Consider the following 21170-nt stretch of genomic DNA (forward strand, 5'->3'; position numbering starts at 1 on the left):
CCTCCAGTTAGATTTTATTGGACTTTTTTCTCTGTATATTTGGGGTTTAATGCTATAGATTAGAACTAAAACAAGTGCTGTTGCAATTAGTTTGAAGTTCAAAACGTAGTTTGACTGGAGTATAATTATATATAAATATTAAACATTTTAAACACCCAATATTCAGCAAAAACTGTAAAAATCTGGCTTACAACACACTACATCCCTAATAGGTACATGTACAATGATTATGTGTTTACAAATCAAGACAGCTCAAAAGATAAACTATTTTTATGCCCAACCTAAATTAGTAGAGCTAGAGGGGCATTTTGTTTTCTGGTCTGTGTGTCCGTTCGTTCATCCGTCCGTCTGTGCCGCTTTAGGTTAAAGTTTTTGGTCAAGGTAGTTTTTGATGAAGCTGAAGTCCAATCAACTTGAAACTTAGTACACTTGTTGCCTATGATATGATCTTTCTTATTTTAAGACCAAATTAGACTTTTGACCCCAATTTCAAGGTCCGCTGAACATAGAAAATGAAAGTGCAAGTTTCAGGTTAAAGTTTTTGGTCAAGGTAGTTTTTGATGAAGCTGAAGTCCAATCAACTTGAAACTTAGTACACATGTTGCTTATGGCATGATCTTTCTAATTTTTTTAATGCTAAATTAGATTATTTACCCAATTTCACGGTCCATTGAACATGGAAAATGATAGTGCGAGTGGGGCATCCGTGTACTTTGGACACATTCTTGTTTATATATGTCTTATACACAAAAGAATAAATCTAAGCATAAACATGATATAACACATTCAGTAACAACAGCTGTCAATAGAAAACGTCAAGCTCTATCGCATGCTCAAGCTCCAGAAATACTCAGTTGTTTTGTCCATGATATACATTGTACCTGATACCTGTAAGAATAATTTTTATAAAAACATCAGTAATTAATTCAATTCATTAAATATGATAGCTTATTTAACAAGAGTAACTGCCTCAGGTGAAAAATCCTTGCCATCTTTGATGTTTTTACACATGCAATACCTTTATAAATTATACACACGTAATTAGTGAAAGTAAACATGGTAAAGTAAAGTAAAGATAACTCCCAATTGACTCAATGGTGTAAAAATATATATATTAAAACGTTTAATCCCGATGCAAATGTTTGCACCTGTCCTAAGTCAGGAATCTGATGTACAGTAGTTGTCGTTTGTTTATGTAATTTATACGTTTTTCTCGTTTCTCGTGTTTTTTATATAGATTAGACCGTTGGTTTTCCCGTTTGAATGGTTTTACACTAGTAATTTTGGGAGTTGTCTTGGCACTCACACCACATCTTCCTATATCCATATACATTAGACACAATTGGTACCATCAATGCTTGAAGACAGAATATGTTTATACATATTTACTTATTTAACCCACAGGCGATTGGGTATATGATACAGATTTTGTTTTTGACTTTTTTTGCTGATTAAAATATTCAATTTTCTACATTAATAATACATATCTATCCCTTCTGTGCATGTCTCAACTAGTTTCGAGTGATTTAAACGACCCAGAGAAAATACCCAATTTTACTATCCATACTAAGAAACAAATTCTTTAAATCACTCGAGACATGCACAGAAGTGATAGATATGTATTATTAATATAGAAAATTGAATATTTTAAAAATCAAAAAAAAAATCTGTATCATATACCCAAGTGCCTGTGATTTAACCTCCTATACATTTCTAGGAATTTGATTGGTTAAAAGCAACCGTTTTTTTTTTAATTTCAGCTTGATTCCATAGCAGGATTTCTGAAGAATATCAAATAAAGAATTCCTGTATAATATCAAGAATTTCCAATGGAAAGTAAGAAGGATAATGGACTCAGTATTTATATCAAAACAGAACCAAATGACCATGGCGACTACCTTCCAGAAAATAGATCGGAAAATTTTGCATGTTCAAGTTACCATGGTTATGCTGAAAAGAATAGAATAAGTATGGGTAAAAGACCAGAACATTATGAATATGATGCCTATAAGGCTAAATATGCATCTGAAAATAACACGATTTATGCTGAATATAATAGACCAAATTTAATACGAAACAATGAACATGAATATGATGGTTTTCAACTTGAAAAAAGTTCAGAAACTAACACAGATAAAAATAATAGGGAAAAAAACATACTTGCTATAAATAGACCGAAAAGTCCAAATGAATATGATGCCTTCTTGTCTAAAATTAGATCAAAAGCTGACGAATTCATGCACTACACAGAAAATCTCAGAACAGATACTAGTGTAAGACTTAATGAATATGAACAGAATCAATCTAAAAATAGATCTGAAGATGTTGCCATTGACTACAGTCTGGTACAAGAAATAAAAAAGGAACCAGTTGAGGATGACCATTGCCTTTCTGAAGCAGAAATCAAAGATGCTATGTACATGCATCAAAATTTACAAATAAACCAAGAAAAACCTATTCAGAGTCAAATTTTCGTTGAAAACACTGAAAATGGAACTCAACTTAGTTTAAACTCTAATACCAAAGATAATCCTGATCTTGTGAGAAACAGAGCATATAAAGATGAAATGATGCATATCACCGATAATTCTAGAGCAGCTGATTTAGATTTAAACAAAGAGATATGCAAAGCAGTTGAAAGAGAAATTCGTGAAAATACTGGTTTAGTAAACAAGGAAAAACCAGCACCACAATTCTCTAATACAGATATGACACAGATAAGGGATAAGTTTGAAGGTCAAGTAAACGAATCGAAAGATGATAAAAGTTGTGATCCTATTGACAAACCAGGATTCAGAAATTCTGACGATACCTTGAAGTATTATGCCAGGACGTGTACAGACATAATCAATGCATCAATAGCAGGTATAATAAACTCTGAGGCTACGAAAAAGTGTGAAGTTGGGGAAGTGAAAAACAAAAGAAAAAGAAGAAGTCCAAAGTTCAATTCAAATTCAAATACAAATTCAGAGGAACATTTAAAAAGCAGTGAAACGTTTGAGGAAAGTATGTATATAATAAACAGTTCATCACCAGTGTTTTCAAACACAGCTGATCAGACGAATGTAAGTGCAGAGACTAAATCAGCTAAAGGAAAATCACCGTGGATTTGTCAAACTTGTGGTAAAGAATTTTTGCATTTCTCACGTTTAAAGACACACACAAGAACGCATACTGGCGAAAAACCATTCATCTGTGGAACATGTGGAAAGAGCTATGCCAGTGCAGCTAGCCTGGCCAATCATGTAAGAGTCCATACAGGAGAAGAATTCACTTGTAGTACGTGTGGAAAAACCTTTGTTAACCCAGCAAATTTAAAGTTGCATCTTCGAACGCATTCGGGTGAAAAACCATACATCTGTGCTACGTGTGGCAAAGCATTTGCTCAGTTGGTACATCTACGTTTACATGATAGAACCCATACTGGTGAAAAACCGTTCATCTGTCAAATATGTGGCGTAGGATTCAGTCAAGCATCAAATCTGAGGTATCACAAGCAGACGCACACTGATGAAAAACAATATCACTGTAATATTTGTGGTAAGGGATTTAATCGGCCGGATTATCTTAAAGATCATGAACAAACACATTCAGGGGATAAAACTCATGTCTGTGACATTTGTGAAAGAGGGTTTAGTAGGCTTAAGGATTTTCAAGCTCATCTTCGAACGCATACAGGTGAAAAACCATATATTTGTCACATATGCGGAATAGGCTTTTGTCAATCAGGAAATCTTGCATCTCATGTTCGAACGCACAGTGGCGAAAGACCATACCCATGTACTACTTGTGGAAGAGAATTCAATCGCTGGTCGAATCTGAAGTCACATGTTCAAACGCACAATGAAGAAAAACGATTCAGTTGCGAAATATGCGGGAAAGGATTTAATCGACAAGATCGACTGAAGAAACATGGTAGAATACATTCGAGGGATGGAAGTTTTAAATCTTTAGATGGTATGGACATGACCGAGGATGATGTTAAATCCGACGCACCTATGGAAAACGAAGATCTAGAAGAACCTGAATCTCACCTGAGAAATAATGAAAAGTGTTCAGTAGACATGGTAGACATGGACAGTGAACAAGAAGTGGGAGAAAGTCTGGAAAATGTCCAAAGATCTGAAGAGAATTTGGAAAAGGGAGGCAAATTAACAGTAAAACTTTGGAAAAAACAAGAATTTTCTAAAAATTTTAAAGATGTTCAAAGATCGACAATAATAAATAATGGAAAATCCATAGAAAACTTTGTAAATATTGACAATGAACACAAATTTGGAGAAAATTGGGAAATGAATCAAAGATCTGAGGTAAATATGGGAAATAATCAAAATTCTACAGTGGACATGACAAAAGACCATAAACAAGATCAACCTAAAAATTATAAAAATATTAAAAAATCTGCGATGAACGTGATAAACAATGAGAAATCGGCTGAACATTTTGAGACAAATGAAAAATCTCAAATAAACATGGACAATTCTGTGAATTCTTTTGAAACCTTGGAAAATGAAAACAAAACACTGTGTGCACTGGGTTGTAGTAATAATAAGAATTCTGATGGACAGGATAAAACTGAAATTAATTTTATGGAACATGATGGATAATAATAAGTTTTAGTGTTTCAGTGTGTACAATGTATATATCTAGCCTTAGAATAACCATATTAGTTAGAAAATAACAATATTTGTAACTGTAAAAGAGGTTGCTGGAGTGCAGGATTTTCAATTAATAAACCTTTTATTGTCATGACTTATATCAAATATAAAAATATATATTGACATGTTTGATAAACATGATAAATTCTAATAGAATAGTACTATATATAATATAATTGTTACTGTTTTACATTTCTTATTATTCATGTTAATAATTTATGAAGTATATATCAGTATATAATAAAAATTATTTTAATATACTTTATTGTAATTTATTAAATTAATTTTGATTTTTATTCAACATTATTCAAACATCATTTTTGATGTTGAATTTTATCTGGGAATGCTGTAGATTTTTGGTGATTATATATATAATTATCATCTGCAGGTTTATACATAATGATTGTAATTTTCATGCCTTAGTTTTCAATTAAAGAATGCAATATTAAATATTTTGATAGTAATCTTGGTTTCTTAAAGCAATTGTTTAAATTTGAATGATGTCTTCTGTGGATTTTTCAAATTAAAACATTATTATGAAGTTTCACATAAAAAAAAAAAAAAAATTTCAATATATATCCATGTGCCATGGATACATAAATTTTCCAAATGTAAAGAAAAAATGTCAGTCAATGCTTGTTTGTGAGTTAAATTATTTTTTTTAAATAATATATTTTTGTATAAAAGTGACACCTAACATCCACGTATTCTAACATCAGTCTGAATTCCGATAGCAAAAAATCTTATTCGGAAGACTCCGTATACATACTATTAGTACTTTATTGTAATTAAATTACAAAATATTGATCACATGATGCTAGTATTACTAGACTTTCAATTGCTTTTCATCAATCCAAAAAATTCTTTGTATATTCTTAGGTGTCACTTTTATACAAAGAATACGTGGATGTTAGGTGTCACATTTATACAAAGAAAGAATTTTTTGTCACTTTTATACAAAGATCTATATAGACAAATGTTAGAAGAAAAAAACTCAGCTCATTTTGCTATTGATCAATGATGGTTATTTTTTTTTACTTTTTCCTAATTACATACCACTTAAACACAGGCACTTGTCTCAAAATTTTTTTTCCCTATATACCTTAATATAACACAAGGTACTTAACTAAATTTTTTGAAAAATGACACCCAGTCCCGAATTCACGTTATTTTTTTATTTCTCGGTTGTCAAACCTACTTAAAGTTAATATGCCGTAAATCTAAATTGATTTATCTACACAATGGTATATGACACGACTATCATTGTTGTCGGGATCATTGGTAGCAGGCCTCAGAAGTCGGTCAACGGGATGTTTTTTGCATTCGTCTCAATTTTTGGCAACACCCAGCCCGCAGTGATTGAATTATTATAAAAAAATATTAAAATAAAAACTGTTAGCTTCCCTCTGACTATGAATTATTACCTTTATTGTAAATTCTTTACAGATTATGTGAAACAAACCCAAATAACTTTGTTATGAAACACACGTGTACACAACGACACTAATGTAGAGTTATAAATTGACCAAAATTTCCCACATTTATTTTTAGCCAGACGATTGACCAATGAGAAACCAGTATAAAATTACATGCGGACCGGGTGTTGCCAAAAATTGAGACGAATGCAAAAAAACATCCCGTTGACCGACTTCTGAGGCCTGCTACTAATGATCCCGACAACAGTGATAGTCGTGTCATATACCATTGTGTAGATAAATCAATTTAGATTTACGGCATATTAAGTTTAAGTAGGTTTGAAAACCGAGAAATAAAAAAAATGACGTGAATTCGGGACTGGGTGTCATTTTCTAAAAATTTAGTTAAGTACCTTGTGTTATATTAAGGTATATAGGAAATTTTTTTTTTGAGACAAGTGCCTGTGCACTTAAAGCTTTATTTTAGTAGGCCATGTATGGTGATTTTTTTTAACTATCAACCATCTTAAATATATATGTTTCTCAATATTTTTCAAAACTTCCCTTTTAAATACACTAATTGTACATGTTCTCCTTGTGACCTTTATCTACATGTATCATGGTATGCTATCTGAACTATTAAATGCTATTTATAAAGATCTTGTAATTTGAAATTTAGTTACTAACACCCTTTCTCATTGGTAATGTAAGTCATTTTTCATCACTTGAAGATGTATTAATAATATATTAATTAACTTTTCTTTTTTTTTTCTTCAAGATTTGAATTAGCTCCCTTTAATAGAAAATGTACTTTTACATCTTATACAAGTTAAGTATTTTTGTTCACCCCTTTAAAAAAAAATAAACCTCAAAACATGCCTAAACATAATTTCCTGGTTTGTGAATTAATTTTTAATTGGAGTTCAAACTTTATTCTCAAGAACTTAGCAAAAAATCCATTTTGAAAAGTTGTTTTTTAAAAGTAATAACTATATGCATGGTCTTAAAGAATTGCTCCCTAAAGGCTTGTTAACGAGCAATATTTTGAAGACTTTAATTGTCCATGAAATTGTAGTATAAAGAATAGTAAAGACGTCTATTACAGACAAACAATAAAACACTCTATTAGACCAATATAGTGAAGAGAAACTTAAGTAATCATGATTATAGGATATTAGAAAAAAAATAACTTTTTTACTTACATAAGTTTCAAAACCTCCATCTTTAAAATAAATTACCTTACTGTACAAGTAATAATCGTAATTGAAAACACTTGTATAGTATGATATAAGTATTACCCCTAAATGACCAGTTAAAGTTTATAAAAATACATCTACATGTATATCATATATACAGTTTGAAATTCTTGTTATTTCTTATACATTTTTTCTTGATCATGTAAATCATTTACACATTATATATCTATTCATACTTAACTTTTGGAAGACTTTACTTACCAGCCATAAATTTGAATTTTGAATTTATGTGTCACTGTTATAATATTGGATATTAACAAGTACATTAACCATGTTGACCTACATTGTTATGATTGTAAATGTATCATCAATATTTCCATTCTGATATGTCTGTGGATTACCTTATTAGAAATAAGAAAATGTTGAGACTATATAATATACAATGTATATACATGTAGCAAACTGCTTAATTTTTTATGCCCACAACATTTTCCTGGTCTGAACTCTTAGAGGAGGGTCATTCTGGGAGTGTTTTCTTAAAATTTATATCACACTAGATCACATCCATGATATAGCAGGTCTGTGACAGAATTAAAGTATATAACTATGCGTAAGCCTTATTTTAGTGTTGGGATTGTCATCTGATAAAGTCATGCTGGTTATAAGACGCACAGTTTTCTCTGCTTTCAAAATCTTTCTGTTTGAACCCGTCGACCTGGAACTTATCAATTATTGTTAATATTAATTATTTGGAAAACAAAAGGTCCTGGAATGGAGTATTTTTTAATCAACAGCATTGTCCTGTATTAGTTATAAATAAAGTTGAATTCTTTGATTCACTGTTTTACGTCATGCCCACTAACAAATTAAAAACTGTACCTATACGACTTATTTTAAGTCCAAATTTTTAGTATTCCTATTGTCATCTTAGAAAGTCTTACTGATTAAAATACTACAAAAGGGAATAGTTTGACAATGATTAAATTAAGTAGTGTCAACCCTGTGATTATGACCCCTGTATATTGCAAAATCCGATATACACCGGTTGGTGGTGTGCCTGTCATATGAGGAACGTACAGATAAGGCAATAGGTAACAGGTGAATATACTATCGGTACCGGATTCGGCCTTGAACTTGGTAAATATTGGCAATATCAAGGGTCTGGAGTGGTGTAAATTTTAATCAACACCATTGTCCTATATTTAGCTATATATAAAATTGAAATCTTTGATTTGGCGTTTTTACCCAATGACGGCTGACAAATTGGACCTCGTTATTTTAGTATTATGATGTTATAGATTTTTGTTTGTCTTTAAAAATAGCGCTTAATTCTCCTAAAATTTATTTTACTACTATTTGTTTCTTTATTATATATTTTCGTTTTCTGTTCATCATACCTTTCTGTAATTAGTATTTTATAATGAGTCCACAATTATTCTTTACAACTTTGCACCCCTTCATTCTCTATATTTTTGTTTTTGTTTGCCCTTTTTCTCTATTTGTTCAATTTTTAGCTCTCTTGATCCTTCGAGCTTATGCGGGGTCAGACCCATAATCCGACAGTCCCATAATCCGACAGTCCTATAATCCGACAGACCGATAGTCCGACAGTCCTTTAATCCGACAGCCCGATAGTCCGACTCACAGTCACTTGTCTCTTAAAAACATGTCTATAAGGACATGGAACGATTGTAATTTATTTTTTACGCAATAAAATCATGTGTCGATTCGATCATTAAGACGTCTTCATACCTGTGAACTGACCCGTATCTTGCGGGTGTGACCTGAGAAAAATAAATAACCCGGGAATTCTGAAAATGACCCGATTTCATTAGATTCAAAGCCTTCAGACTGATTTCATAAATGATTGCAATGCCGGTAAATTCGTAATTCTCCTTGGACAAGGAAGTCTAGCTGTGTAAACTCAAATTACCTGACCCATTTCAGTGCATGGCTTCACTTGACAGCTTTGGTGTCAAACACACGCACTGTTGATTAACAGTCATTACCTATATATATGCTTTATGTCGTTAATAATTGTGTCTTTTACAGTTGTTTTAAAATAATAATTTGACTTTCACCTTTCACAATATACTCCTTCGCCTTATTTTAAAAAGATTAAATCTAGAAAAAAATTTTGGTCACATTGACTTAATTGAAGATCTTACTTTGCTGAACATTATTGCTGTTTACAGTTTATTTCTATCTATAATTATATTGGGCCAAATACTTTCAAACTTTAACTGAATGTTCCTTAGGGTATCTTATTTATAAATTGTATCCGAAGTTTTGATCTATCAACAAACATGGTCGCCATTGCTAAAAATAGAACATAGGGGTCAAATGCAGTTTTTGGCTTATAACTCAAAAACCAAAGCATTTAGAGCAAATCTGACTAGGGGTAATATTGTTTATCAGGTCAAGATCTATCTGCCCTGAAATTTTCAAATGAATCAGACAACCCGTTGTTGGGTTGCTCCCCCTGAATTGGTAATTTTAAGGAAATTTTGCTGTTTTTGGTTATTATCTTGAATATTATTATAGATAGAGATAAACTGTAAACAGGAATAATGTTCAGCAAAGTACGATTTACAAATAAGTCAACATGACGGAAATGGTCAGTTGACCCCTTTAGGAGTTATTGTCCTTTATAGTCAATTTTTAACCATTTTTCGTAAATCTTAGTAATCTTTTACAAAAATCTTCTCCTCTGAAACTACTGGGCCAAATACTACCAAACTTTAATTGAATGTTCCTAAGGGTATCTAGTTTGTAAATTGTATCCGAAGTTATGATCTATCAACAAACATGGTCGCCATTGCTAAAAATAGAACATAGGGGTCAAATGCAGTTTTTGGCTTATAACTCAAAAACCAAAGCATTTAGAGCAAATCTGACGTGGGTAATATTGTTTATCAGGTTAACATCTATCTGCCCTGAAATTTTCAGATGAATCAGACAACCTGTTGTTGGGTTGCTGCCCCTGAATTGATAATTTTAAGGAAATTTTGCTGTTTTTGTTTATTATCTTGAATATAATTATAGATAGAAATAAACTGTAAACAGCAATAATGTTCAGCAAAGTAAGATCTTCAATTACGTCAAGTGACCAAAATTGTCAATTGACCCCTTAAGGAGTTATTGCCCTTTAAAGACTTTTTTCACAATTTGTTCATCATGTTGACTTACTTTAAAAAATCTTCTCCTTTGAAACTGCTGTATCAATTTCAGCCAAACTTAGGCTAAATGAGTTTCAGAGTATCTAGTATAAATTTTATATTTTATTTCCTTGTAAGTCAAGAAACATAGCTCCTATGGCTAAAATAGAACATAGGAGAAAATGATTATTTTTTTTGGCTTTTGAAGAAAATAGAACGATCCAAAAAAAATTGAAACAAATTGAAAAGCCAAAATAATCATTGATGAGAGATTTAACCAAAAGAATTAAGGTGAGTGATTCAGGCTCTTGAGAGCCTCTTGTTTGGTCATCCTTTTCTTATCTCTGAATCCAATCGAGACCCTCCTATAGACTGAGCATGTCTGTCCTGTTTCAGGTTTGATATTAAGTACTAGAAAGTAGAAAAAAAGAAAATACTCTCTTCTGAAAATATTTAACAGAAAACAAATTCGCTAAGCAAACGGCAAAATCAAAAGCTCAAAACACACCAAACGAAGAGATAAACACTGTCATATTCCTGATTGGTACAGGCATTTTCTTAATATGTAGAAAATGGTAAAGTAAGACTAGCTCAATCCCTCATGTGTGAGGGAGTTGAAAATGAAATTGAGGTCACATCAATTTGAATTCATTTTGGATTTGAACTTTTTAGAGTGTTTTGCCTGTTTTTAATTAGGATTTGGTCTCTAATGTCACAGTTCACTGAACTAAATGTTATATAGTGACCGCATGATTAATTATATTCTACATGTTCTACATGTACTGTTGTTTCGAATATGCCGTCATTAATTTGTTCTTTGAACAAGCAGAGAGCTGATTTATGGTTAATGAATAGTTTTTTTTACATGTTGCACTCCAGTTGTTGCCTAGCTTAGGGCCTGACAATTTCTTTTTAAAATCTGCATAAAGCATTTAGTTTAAACATATTTATTTTATAGTGGATTGGGAAACAAGTTTTGCAACTTATATATATATTAATCCCTTTCCACTTTGCGGGTGGGAGTGCTGTCTTGTAGCGGCAATAGCCTACTCTTTTTCGAAAACTTCAAGGGTGTCTTTTACGTGCAAGGTGGCTCGGCCCTTTAACAATGCGCATATTTTAACGCATGTTTCTTACGACGAGTGCCTTGGAAACGGTCGCTTTCAGGGGTCTTCTCAAAAATAGCGTTGACGACCTTGGAACGCGGGCGTGTATGAAAGCACCCTTGACGATGTAAACAAGTGATGCAAATCGTTCTTCAAAACAGGAAATACGAACGGTCAGACATTCAGAGTGCTTTCTTCATTATTCGCATAAAAGACTAAAAGGAGAGAAATATACGTGATTTAAGCATATTAACATTAAACAAAATATATATAAATACTAACAAAGTCAAATGTATGACTGCGTCGACGGTGCCGCTTTGCTCCAAAAACGCATTCTCACCTTACACGGTTCATTTCGTACCATATTTTGAATTAAATATCGGTTGAATATTAAATGATGTCTTGGAGATTTATTTTTGAAAATGTTTTGCCCATGACGCAATGATTAACTTTGAACAAATAATAGCGATGTAAACAATTGCATGTCATCGTACAGCTTTCAAAAACAGGAAAAACCCGTATATATAGTATGCTTAAAGGCATCGGGGCGGGTACTTATCAAGCTATCAGTTTGGCGTTTTAAAACAGTTTGTTTCTGTCATAAATCTCTTTAATATCTTTATTTCCAGTTATTTTTATGGGTATAATTATTCCCCATTATGCGATATATTTTTACACTGCAAAATTTTGTTAATTTTAGTATTATATTTTTTTATTTTCCCCAAAACAAATTTGAACATTTTCATTTAAAGATTTGTTTACCTTATCAATAAATGAGCACGAACATCATCTGATAAACTTTCTCGTATCACAATTCCATAATTTCCTGAACACTAGACTAAGTCCTATAATGTAAGACCTCGGGGCCAATGTTTTCTATTTTATGATTTTTGTCTATTACTTAATTTGCATTTGTTATTTTGATGATTTGTTGTATCAGAGACATATAATACAATTGTATTATATGTCTCTGGTTGTATCTATCAATATGTCAATCGAGTTCAAATTAAATAAAAAGAAACATCATTAAGTGAATCAGAGCAAGTGTTATTATTATAATATGGATCCAGCAACTTATTTCACAAAAATGATTATTGGTTTTCCTGCAGAAATAAAAGGACATTTCAATAATTGGCTGTTTTCCGCCTTTTCACGAAGATGAAAATTGATTAATCGGGGCGGATCCAGCCATTTTAATAGGGGGTTCCTAAATCCAGGACAAAAAGGGGGTGTTCCAACTATATTTTCCCATTCAAAAGCATTGATCGTCCAAAAATGAGGGGTCCACCCCCGGAACCCTCCCCTGGATCCACCACGGTCAAAAGAAACCGGGACTGGCCTAGTATTCCGACCTATGATATAATTCCTCAATACTGCATGCTTTGCGGAGGACCGCAAAATTTTTGGTTACTATGTCGGGATTTTTCTAGGAACATCCACAGCGTGTCGGGCAGTCACAAACACTACTAAAGACTTTATATATATAAATCTATACTACTACAAGGTTCAGGAAAAGTTTGGATGGTAATTTTTAAACTCCGCCCAGTACACAGGAACGCTATATTAGCCGGGCAAATTTTAACTTCTTTCTTAATTTTTGACATGCTTTTTTAAAAGGTAAGATAATAAGGAAAGTTCTTGATGAAAATAATTATAGTGGGGTAATGGCATTGCGGCAAAAAAATGTGAATGACAATTTTGTTTGTGAACACGGATTTAATGGTCTTTGATCTTACCGTGGCAAAGAAATGTATAACTAATCTATGCGTGATGATAAAAGGAGATGATGTGTTTTTATTTATTATATTGAATTTCAAATTTGAACTTTCCCAGTAAACACACGACGTACTCCCAACGTCGGTTAATGGTCGTCTGAACGTCATGTCTGGATTGTACGTTGTACCAACGTTGTGGGAACGTAAAACCCCAACGTTGGGTGCAGACGTAGAGACGACGTTATAAAATTACGTCGGATTTACGTAAATTTAGTTCCCTGTCAGGACGTAACATTTTATTACGTTGTGATGACGTGCTTATAACTGTCATAATCCGACGTAACATTTTGTTACGTTCTGTCAACATTATAATAACGTAGTGAACAGACCCTGTAAATACCAGCTAACACATTAAAATCTGGTTTTATGGGAGAATTTTGTGGTTATGAGTATGACTAGATACAGCATTCACCTTCATTGAAATGTGCTAACGATTTTTTCGATTTTCAAAATATCCCCCCTTTTTCCCCGCACAGACATAATTAAAATTATTTGCACCAAATTATCCAAGAAAATATTACAAATTCAAATTAAATGTTCTCATAAAATATTTTATATGAATATTTAGTGTTTAATATATACCATTATCAAGTTTTGTCATTTATTATTTTTAATAATTTTATAATCGTTTTATAATAGTGCATGTTCAGCAATCCTCGGGTTTTACCGCCGCATACTACGAAAACTCTGAGCATGCGCACTTTTACCGCCTGAATTTTGAAAACAGTGATAAAAGTTGCAGTGACATCTATCTCGATTCAGCAGATTCCAGTACAAAGAAAAAGGTAAAATATAAATTGCACATTACTTAAAAAGGTTTTCCATGATAACAACAAGTATAATTCAAGAAAATATAACATCTGTTGTAGGGCGCCTCGTTCAAATCTGTTGACTCATTGACTGGTTACCATTGTGTGGAAGACATCAATTGTGCACTGTACATATATATTGATTATCCAATAAACATATTTGATATTTGATTTGATTTGGTTACCGAGTTGAAATATGATACTTCTTCTTTTAATGTCAATATATTATTGCACTGGTACATTGTACAGGATATTTAAGCCAACATTTGTGTTATATGAAACCATTTTCAAACTTCTCCATTAACTTGTGTTTTTTTAAAGATATATTAAGCAATTGACTATAAAAAGTAAAAAAGGGGGAGGGAAATTGTTTTCTCTCCATGACACCTTATATTTAAAAGCTGTAAGTTTTTTTTGCACTTATTTTTAAATATTGTTGGAATCATAAAAGTCTGATCAATATCACAAATGCGAAGCTACATTTTTTTTTTAAATATCTCTGTACATAACAAACTCGCCCCATTACCTGATTATAATCTCAGCACATTACAAACTTGCCACATTTAATACAATCTCGGCACATTACAAACTTGGCATATTACAAACTCGTCCTATAAATGATAATACTACATGTATCACCAGTCGCAAGCGTGAAGACTGTATGACTGGTGGTCGTCCTAGACCTGCATGAAATATTTGCCACTGAACATAACGAAACCAACAATAAATCAATGTTTAACTGGGTCTGACATAGGAATAGACAATTTTACCAATAAAAACTGTCATAGATAGGCGTCACAGAAACTTTTGTAAAAAAGCCTTCCAAGATGTCATAATTATTTAGACTAAGATCCATGTGCACATACCAGTTGGGAAAAGTTGGGTAAAATTATCCTTTTGTTAGGGTAAAACCCAGTTTACTGGGGTTCAACAAAACAGTATATTATAGCGAAGTCTTATTTGCTTTTCAATTTATGGTATGGAATGCATCATCATGTATATTTTTCACTTACCTGGTTCTCCCAAAGATTTGTTGGACTGACACACATGTAGTACATTGTATGTACACAGACTGATCAATATAGAAGATAATTGATTGTATTTATGATTTTTTTTCCAGAATCTTTTATAAAAATTCACAGATCCAATGTGTGATCATGTGTCTGAGGTTGTGGAATGCACAAGATGGAACAAGATATAAAAAGGTAAACATCATGATCAGTTGATCAGCTCTTTTTATGCCCTCCTTCACTGGGCCATATGGTTTTACTCTTGTACTGTATGTACATAAAATTGAGAATGGAAATGGGGAATGTGTCAAAGAGACAACAACCCGACCAAATAAAAAAACAACAGCAGAAGGTCACCAACAGGTCTTCAATGCAGAGTTTGATTTTTGAGACCATCTGTTTAACTGTTCTTTATAAGTTACTAGTATGTCCTTCAATGATAACATCATTTGTGGCTCATGGACACTTTATTCTTTAATTAATTTTATAAATTAAATTATAATTGGTTCATTTAAAGATAATAATAAGATTGCGTTCATTGGCATATATGATATACACAACAGCCTGGGTGGATTTTGTTTTTTCCACCGGCCCACCGTGAACACCCCACCTGTGCCCACTCCAGCTATAATTCTTTTTTTTTGTAAGAAATATTGATTATAATTGCTTATCTGATTTTTTCAATTGATTGTAAGTTTGCAAGTCTTTTGATTTAACAATCTAGTAATTTTACCCACCCGGTGCTCACTCCCACTGTGAACGGGTAGACAAAGCAAAATCCACCTGAGTTGTAGTGTAAGGTCTTGCTGTTATGATGTGAATAATAAATTTATTAATATGTCAGATTAAGGTAAAATCCTAAGAATATCTTAAATGAATTGATGAATGACAATTTTGGGAAACCATATACTTCCTTTTAATACGCCTGTTTTAATACGGAGGTGGTTGTTTTTGAAGTACCAAGATGCAAATTAAAGGGAGTGTTGTTCTTATATATTTTTCATTCTGTCTGTGCTGGGGGTTTAGGAAAGGTTGTCCCTGGGGGTGGAAACAGTTTTATATGTAACAACCATAATTTCATAACATGTTTTCTTTTAAACAAGGACAAAGGTTAACTAAAAGTTATAAATTATCATATTCTGCTGAAATTATGTTCAAATTTCTAACATACATTATCAAAATATGTATATAAAATTGGCAGATACAAACATCTCAGTAACAACACAACATGATTATGATTCATTATACCACCGACCGCGCATAAAAAATATTGATTATGTTTAAACAAGGATATTTTTTAAGAACTGCTGTTATTCCTAAGTTGGGATAAAAAAAATTATTTTATAATATATATGAATTTTTTTCAGAGACTGGAAACCAACACAAGACCAGCTGATGAGAGGGCAGAAAACCAAAACTTTGAATGCCATGTATACAACCAACACAAGACTAGAATTTGGAATAAAATTCAAAAAATCAGAAACATACTATTATTTTATTATTGGTTCATGTACATAAAAAAAAGAAGTCCTAACTTTTGGATAGGTCTTTCTCTGGTATGTCAATGGAAAAAAGCAATAGTTAGTTTGATTGAATTTCAGTTATTTTCTTCATTTTGGGATATTTTTAGAAGTGTGTATAAGTTGGTCGTGTGGTCTAGTGGTATGGCTGCTGTGCAGGCGATTTGGTATCACGATATCATAGTAGCATGAATTTGAATCTCGGCGAGGGAAGAACAAAAAATTTGTGAAAGCAAATTTACAGACCTAACATTGTTAGGTTGATGTTTAGACGAGTTGTATAAGTTGTGTAGAAATATATATTTGAAAACTACAGACTTTGGGGACTTTTCCAAACATTTTTCGTAGCCTGTTCTTGTGTAGGGAATCCAGCTGAATGATTCTACAGTACATATTAAGGTATATGTGGTAGTTTTTTGTACTTCTGAATAATTAATTAAAAAATGTTTCCATTGTCAAAATGAAGTCTAGATTCTAGAATTTCCACCGTCATATAGTGAAACTATTAGTCTAGGGCACTGAAACCCTAAACATTTAGAAGTTGCAGCATGTACCAAAGTGTCATGTTGAAGACTGTACATTTACCATAATTGCTAACATATTTAATATTTGATTTTAGGAAAGAGGGTTTTACTTGTCTCATCGGCCATCATACAAAATCTCGCCTTTTGAATAGTATTATGTGTTAAATTTTTGAAGGAAAGTTGCTTTTGTTAAATGTAAATGTGTAAATCTTGTACTTCAGTATTGCAAAAAATAAAAATAAAACTTTAACCTTAAAACTGTGTGAATCATGAATTGGACAAAATACATTTGATATTTAAACCTGACTAAAAGGTAAAAAAACAAACTTTTGTGACTATATTGGAAACTGCTGGCAGTTTGGAAGTAAAGCATTTATCAACATTGTTGTTGTTTTTTAATGTAATTTATAGGTGTTTCTTGTTTTTATATATATATATATAGATTAGACTGTTGGTTTTCCTGTTTGAATGGTTTTACACAAGTTATTTTGGAGCCCTTTATATCTTGTTGTTTGGTGTGAGTCAAGACTCCGTGTTGAAGGTTGTACCTTGACCGTTAATGGTTTACTTTTATAAATTGTGATTTGGATGGAGAGTTGTCTTATTGGCACTCATACCACATCTTCCTATATCTAATGTGTCCATCTTGCCTACATTGAAAATTTTACAACTAAAAAAACAGGTGAAAAGAAGAAAATATAGACCCTGTTTACTTCTTCAATGAAATTTTATTGCTCTTATCAATCAAATGAGGACAAGGGTCATTTACAGTTGAGTTGCAACGTTGTCACAACGTCTTATAAAGGTCATAGATTACGTCATAAATTACGTTGTGACAACGTTGTGTGGATGGTTGTCAGCACGTGCCTTGGAGTTCACAAAATTACGTTGTACCGACGTAATTTTACTACGTTGTCACAACGATAGTATTACGTTGTCACGACGTAATGCCAACGTTGGATTGTTTACTGGGTTGGTGGATAGTTGTTTCATTGGCAATAATACTACATCTGCTTATTTTCAAATCTTATGTTTAACATAGAAATATGACTAATCTGACAGATGATCCCTTGATTATATAGGGTGCTCAAACAGCTGGATGTATACATACGAAGCCTCGTAAGGTCAAAAGGGGGAATTTTGCCTATACATGCACCAAGCATAATTGTTCACTCATTCACAACAACAACAATATGGCAGTCCATATATCTAGCTCATCTTACTTTGCATTACTTACATAATTGATACTTTTTTATATATTCTCATCCGTATTATGTTTGAAATATTTGCCAGTGACGATTCAGTATGAACAAATTAAATATTCATTATGTGCAATAAATACAAAAAAGTAATTTCTTGCACTTTTATTTGTTTGACTATGTGGTATGTGGTTTTATTGGTAATTGTAAGAGGACATAATTGTTATCTTCTATGTAATTGGTCTTCGGTTTAGAGTTGCCTCATAAACAATGATACCCCATCTTTCTATTTTTATACACAACAAAACAGAGTTGCAAAGGATATGTTTTTGACCCGTCTGTCCGTCCGTCAGTCAGTCTTGTTTCTTGTCATCACAACTCTCAAACAGAATTTCATGAAACATTTTTAGATAATAAGGACGTACTATACTATACAAATCCTTGGTACTATGTAGATGTGCATGTCAACAGGAAATTACGATTCATTTATTTTTTCTAGGAGTTATGCCCCTTTGAACTTATTTACTACAATATAGCACTGTAACAGTTTCTCATCGTCTCTCAAAACGCACATTAGAATTTTTGAAACCTTTTTAGATAATAAGGGCATACTATGTAGATGTGCATATCGACAGGAAATTATGATTCATTTTTTTTCTTATACCATTTGTTTTCTTATTTTATTCCTCCAGTGACAATGTGGGAACTGACTGCCAAAGCGGGACCGGCTACAGTTATTCGCAATGTTATCAACCAATGAGCCCGCACCCTATGTCAGACTCTCTAACAATCATCCCATCAACCAAATATTTTGAAACATATTTAGAATTAAGAAATAGACAAATCCATGAAATTAGGTTAAGTTCAGAAAAACCCTGCAAGACAGACATTTTTGTTATTTATTCATTATTTTGTACATAAATCACCCATTAGTTTTCTCATTTAAATCGTTTTAAATTGTTCATTTGTCATTTTGAGGCCTTTAAAACCAACTATGCAGAATAGGTTTTACTCATTGTTGAAGTCTGTATGGTGACCTACATGTATAGTTAATTCTGTGTAGTTTGGTCTCTTGTGTCTCATTTACAATCATATCACATCCTCTTATTTGATATTTTAATTTGTTATACATGTAATACATTTAATACACCAAATATACATGATTGATTGATTGTTGGTTGCTTAACGTCCACCAAATATACATGAAGATGACCTATTGATTACACAATATAGCATATGAAAAAAGAGGACTTACTGTTGATCAATGAACCATACAAATGATTATGTGGTCCATGATACATTGTAATTGACAGAATTGTAAACTACATGTATTGCACACAAATAGTTTATCTACTACATGTACCTTTTAGTATTTATTAAATGAGTATATGCCGACCATTTTGATGACTGACAGTCAATGGTATACCATATTACCTCCTGTAAACAGGCGTAAAAAAGGCTCAACAAAATCAAATTTTTGAAACGTTATTGATTTTATTCCTCAGATGTCTCTGAGATTAAATTTATAAAACATGTATTACAAATGTAAAATTGTTAATTTTAATGTTCAAGTATAAATGTAAGCATTGTTGCCATTTATACGTCATGTACATGTACAATCATAAGCTGATCAGCTCTATATCTTCATAATTTTTATTCTCCTGCACTGTTTTTTTTTTGTAAGACTCAATATATATATATGATCTTTATTCATCATTGGGACAGGTAGGTGAAGCAGGTCCTTTTGATTGCATTTTTTAAGGATTTTGACAGCACTAAGGCATATACATGTAGTTCCAATTTATAGTTGACCTCTGCTCCTCAATTGGATTGGGGCAACACATATTGCATATACATGTAGAATGTTGTTCTTAAGTTTCAGCACTTTACACATAGTTTCCGGTTGCAAGACTAGATGATACTGGCTTCTCATAAAATTCTGTCAGTACTGTGCCAATAATTCCAAGTAAAGTTGAACATTCCAAGATCACTCCTTCCATTTGCATGTACATGTACAAATGTACTTGCAGCCTGAAATTAAATATCAGAGTAATTCTGTCAGAAAATCAACAAGTATTGACATTCAAAAGCATACAGATGAGACTAGTTCATAATGGAGAATGTGTCCATAGGACACAGATGAGCAGCCACTTGCATGTAAAGAATGAAAAGAGTGACACCACCCAAATTTTTACTTTATCTGAGTTGTGTTGTAGTAAGCATTGCATATAAGTATCACACTATTTGGATAAAGCAAACTTGTGTTAAAGAAAGGAACAAAACATTAGCTATTTTAAAATTTGTAAAGGGGCATAACTCTAGAAAAGTAAAAGCAACCCCACCAAAAATTCAAACTTCATGTGTGTTTGTTGGTAACAAGAATAATATATATGCATTAATTGTGAATTTTATTTAGTTTAATAATATTGGTAGAGGCAAACAGGTTAGAGAACAGAAAACAAATTTTGGACGAACATGCAAGTTTGATATTAAAGACTGGCAATGCAAAGATATTTTAACTTAATGCCCCTGCCACTATGGTGTGAAAATAATGAAGAATTTGTTGTGATCAATAACGAGCAAACAAAATATAATTACATGCACAACAAGTGTAAATAGTGATTTTGTTTCTATAGGTTGAATAAAGGCTTCTTGCTGTTCGGCTGCCTTTAATTTTGAAAATGCAGCTCATGCAGTCCTCATGAATAAATTATGCTGAGGCTTTTTGTACCCTATTTGGAATATAGGATACACAATTTTTTGTATTTAGTAAAAATTACTATTCACAAAGCAACAATTA

At 32.2% G+C, this 21170-nt stretch overlaps 1 protein-coding gene and 1 long non-coding RNA gene across 2 annotated transcripts; both read left to right on the forward strand.

The window, feature by feature from the left end:
- Positions 1–1776: 1776 nt before the first annotated feature.
- LOC134683439 (zinc finger protein 180-like) lies at positions 1777–4816 on the forward strand. Its single transcript, XM_063542727.1, has one exon. It carries the CDS (start codon positions 1830–1832, stop codon positions 4605–4607), a length of 2778 nt encoding a protein of 925 aa, XP_063398797.1. The 5' UTR covers positions 1777–1829; the 3' UTR covers positions 4608–4816.
- Positions 4817–14016: 9200 nt separating this feature from the next.
- LOC134684224 (uncharacterized) lies at positions 14017–16581 on the forward strand. Its single transcript, XR_010101209.1, has 3 exons — positions 14017–14093; positions 15238–15322; positions 16495–16581. It is a non-coding gene; the product is annotated as an uncharacterized LOC134684224 (long non-coding RNA).
- Positions 16582–21170: the final 4589 nt, after the last annotated feature.

This window comes from Mytilus trossulus, chromosome 9 (genome assembly GCF_036588685.1).
Source record: "Mytilus trossulus isolate FHL-02 chromosome 9, PNRI_Mtr1.1.1.hap1, whole genome shotgun sequence".
NCBI lineage: Eukaryota > Metazoa > Mollusca > Bivalvia > Mytilida > Mytilidae > Mytilus > Mytilus trossulus.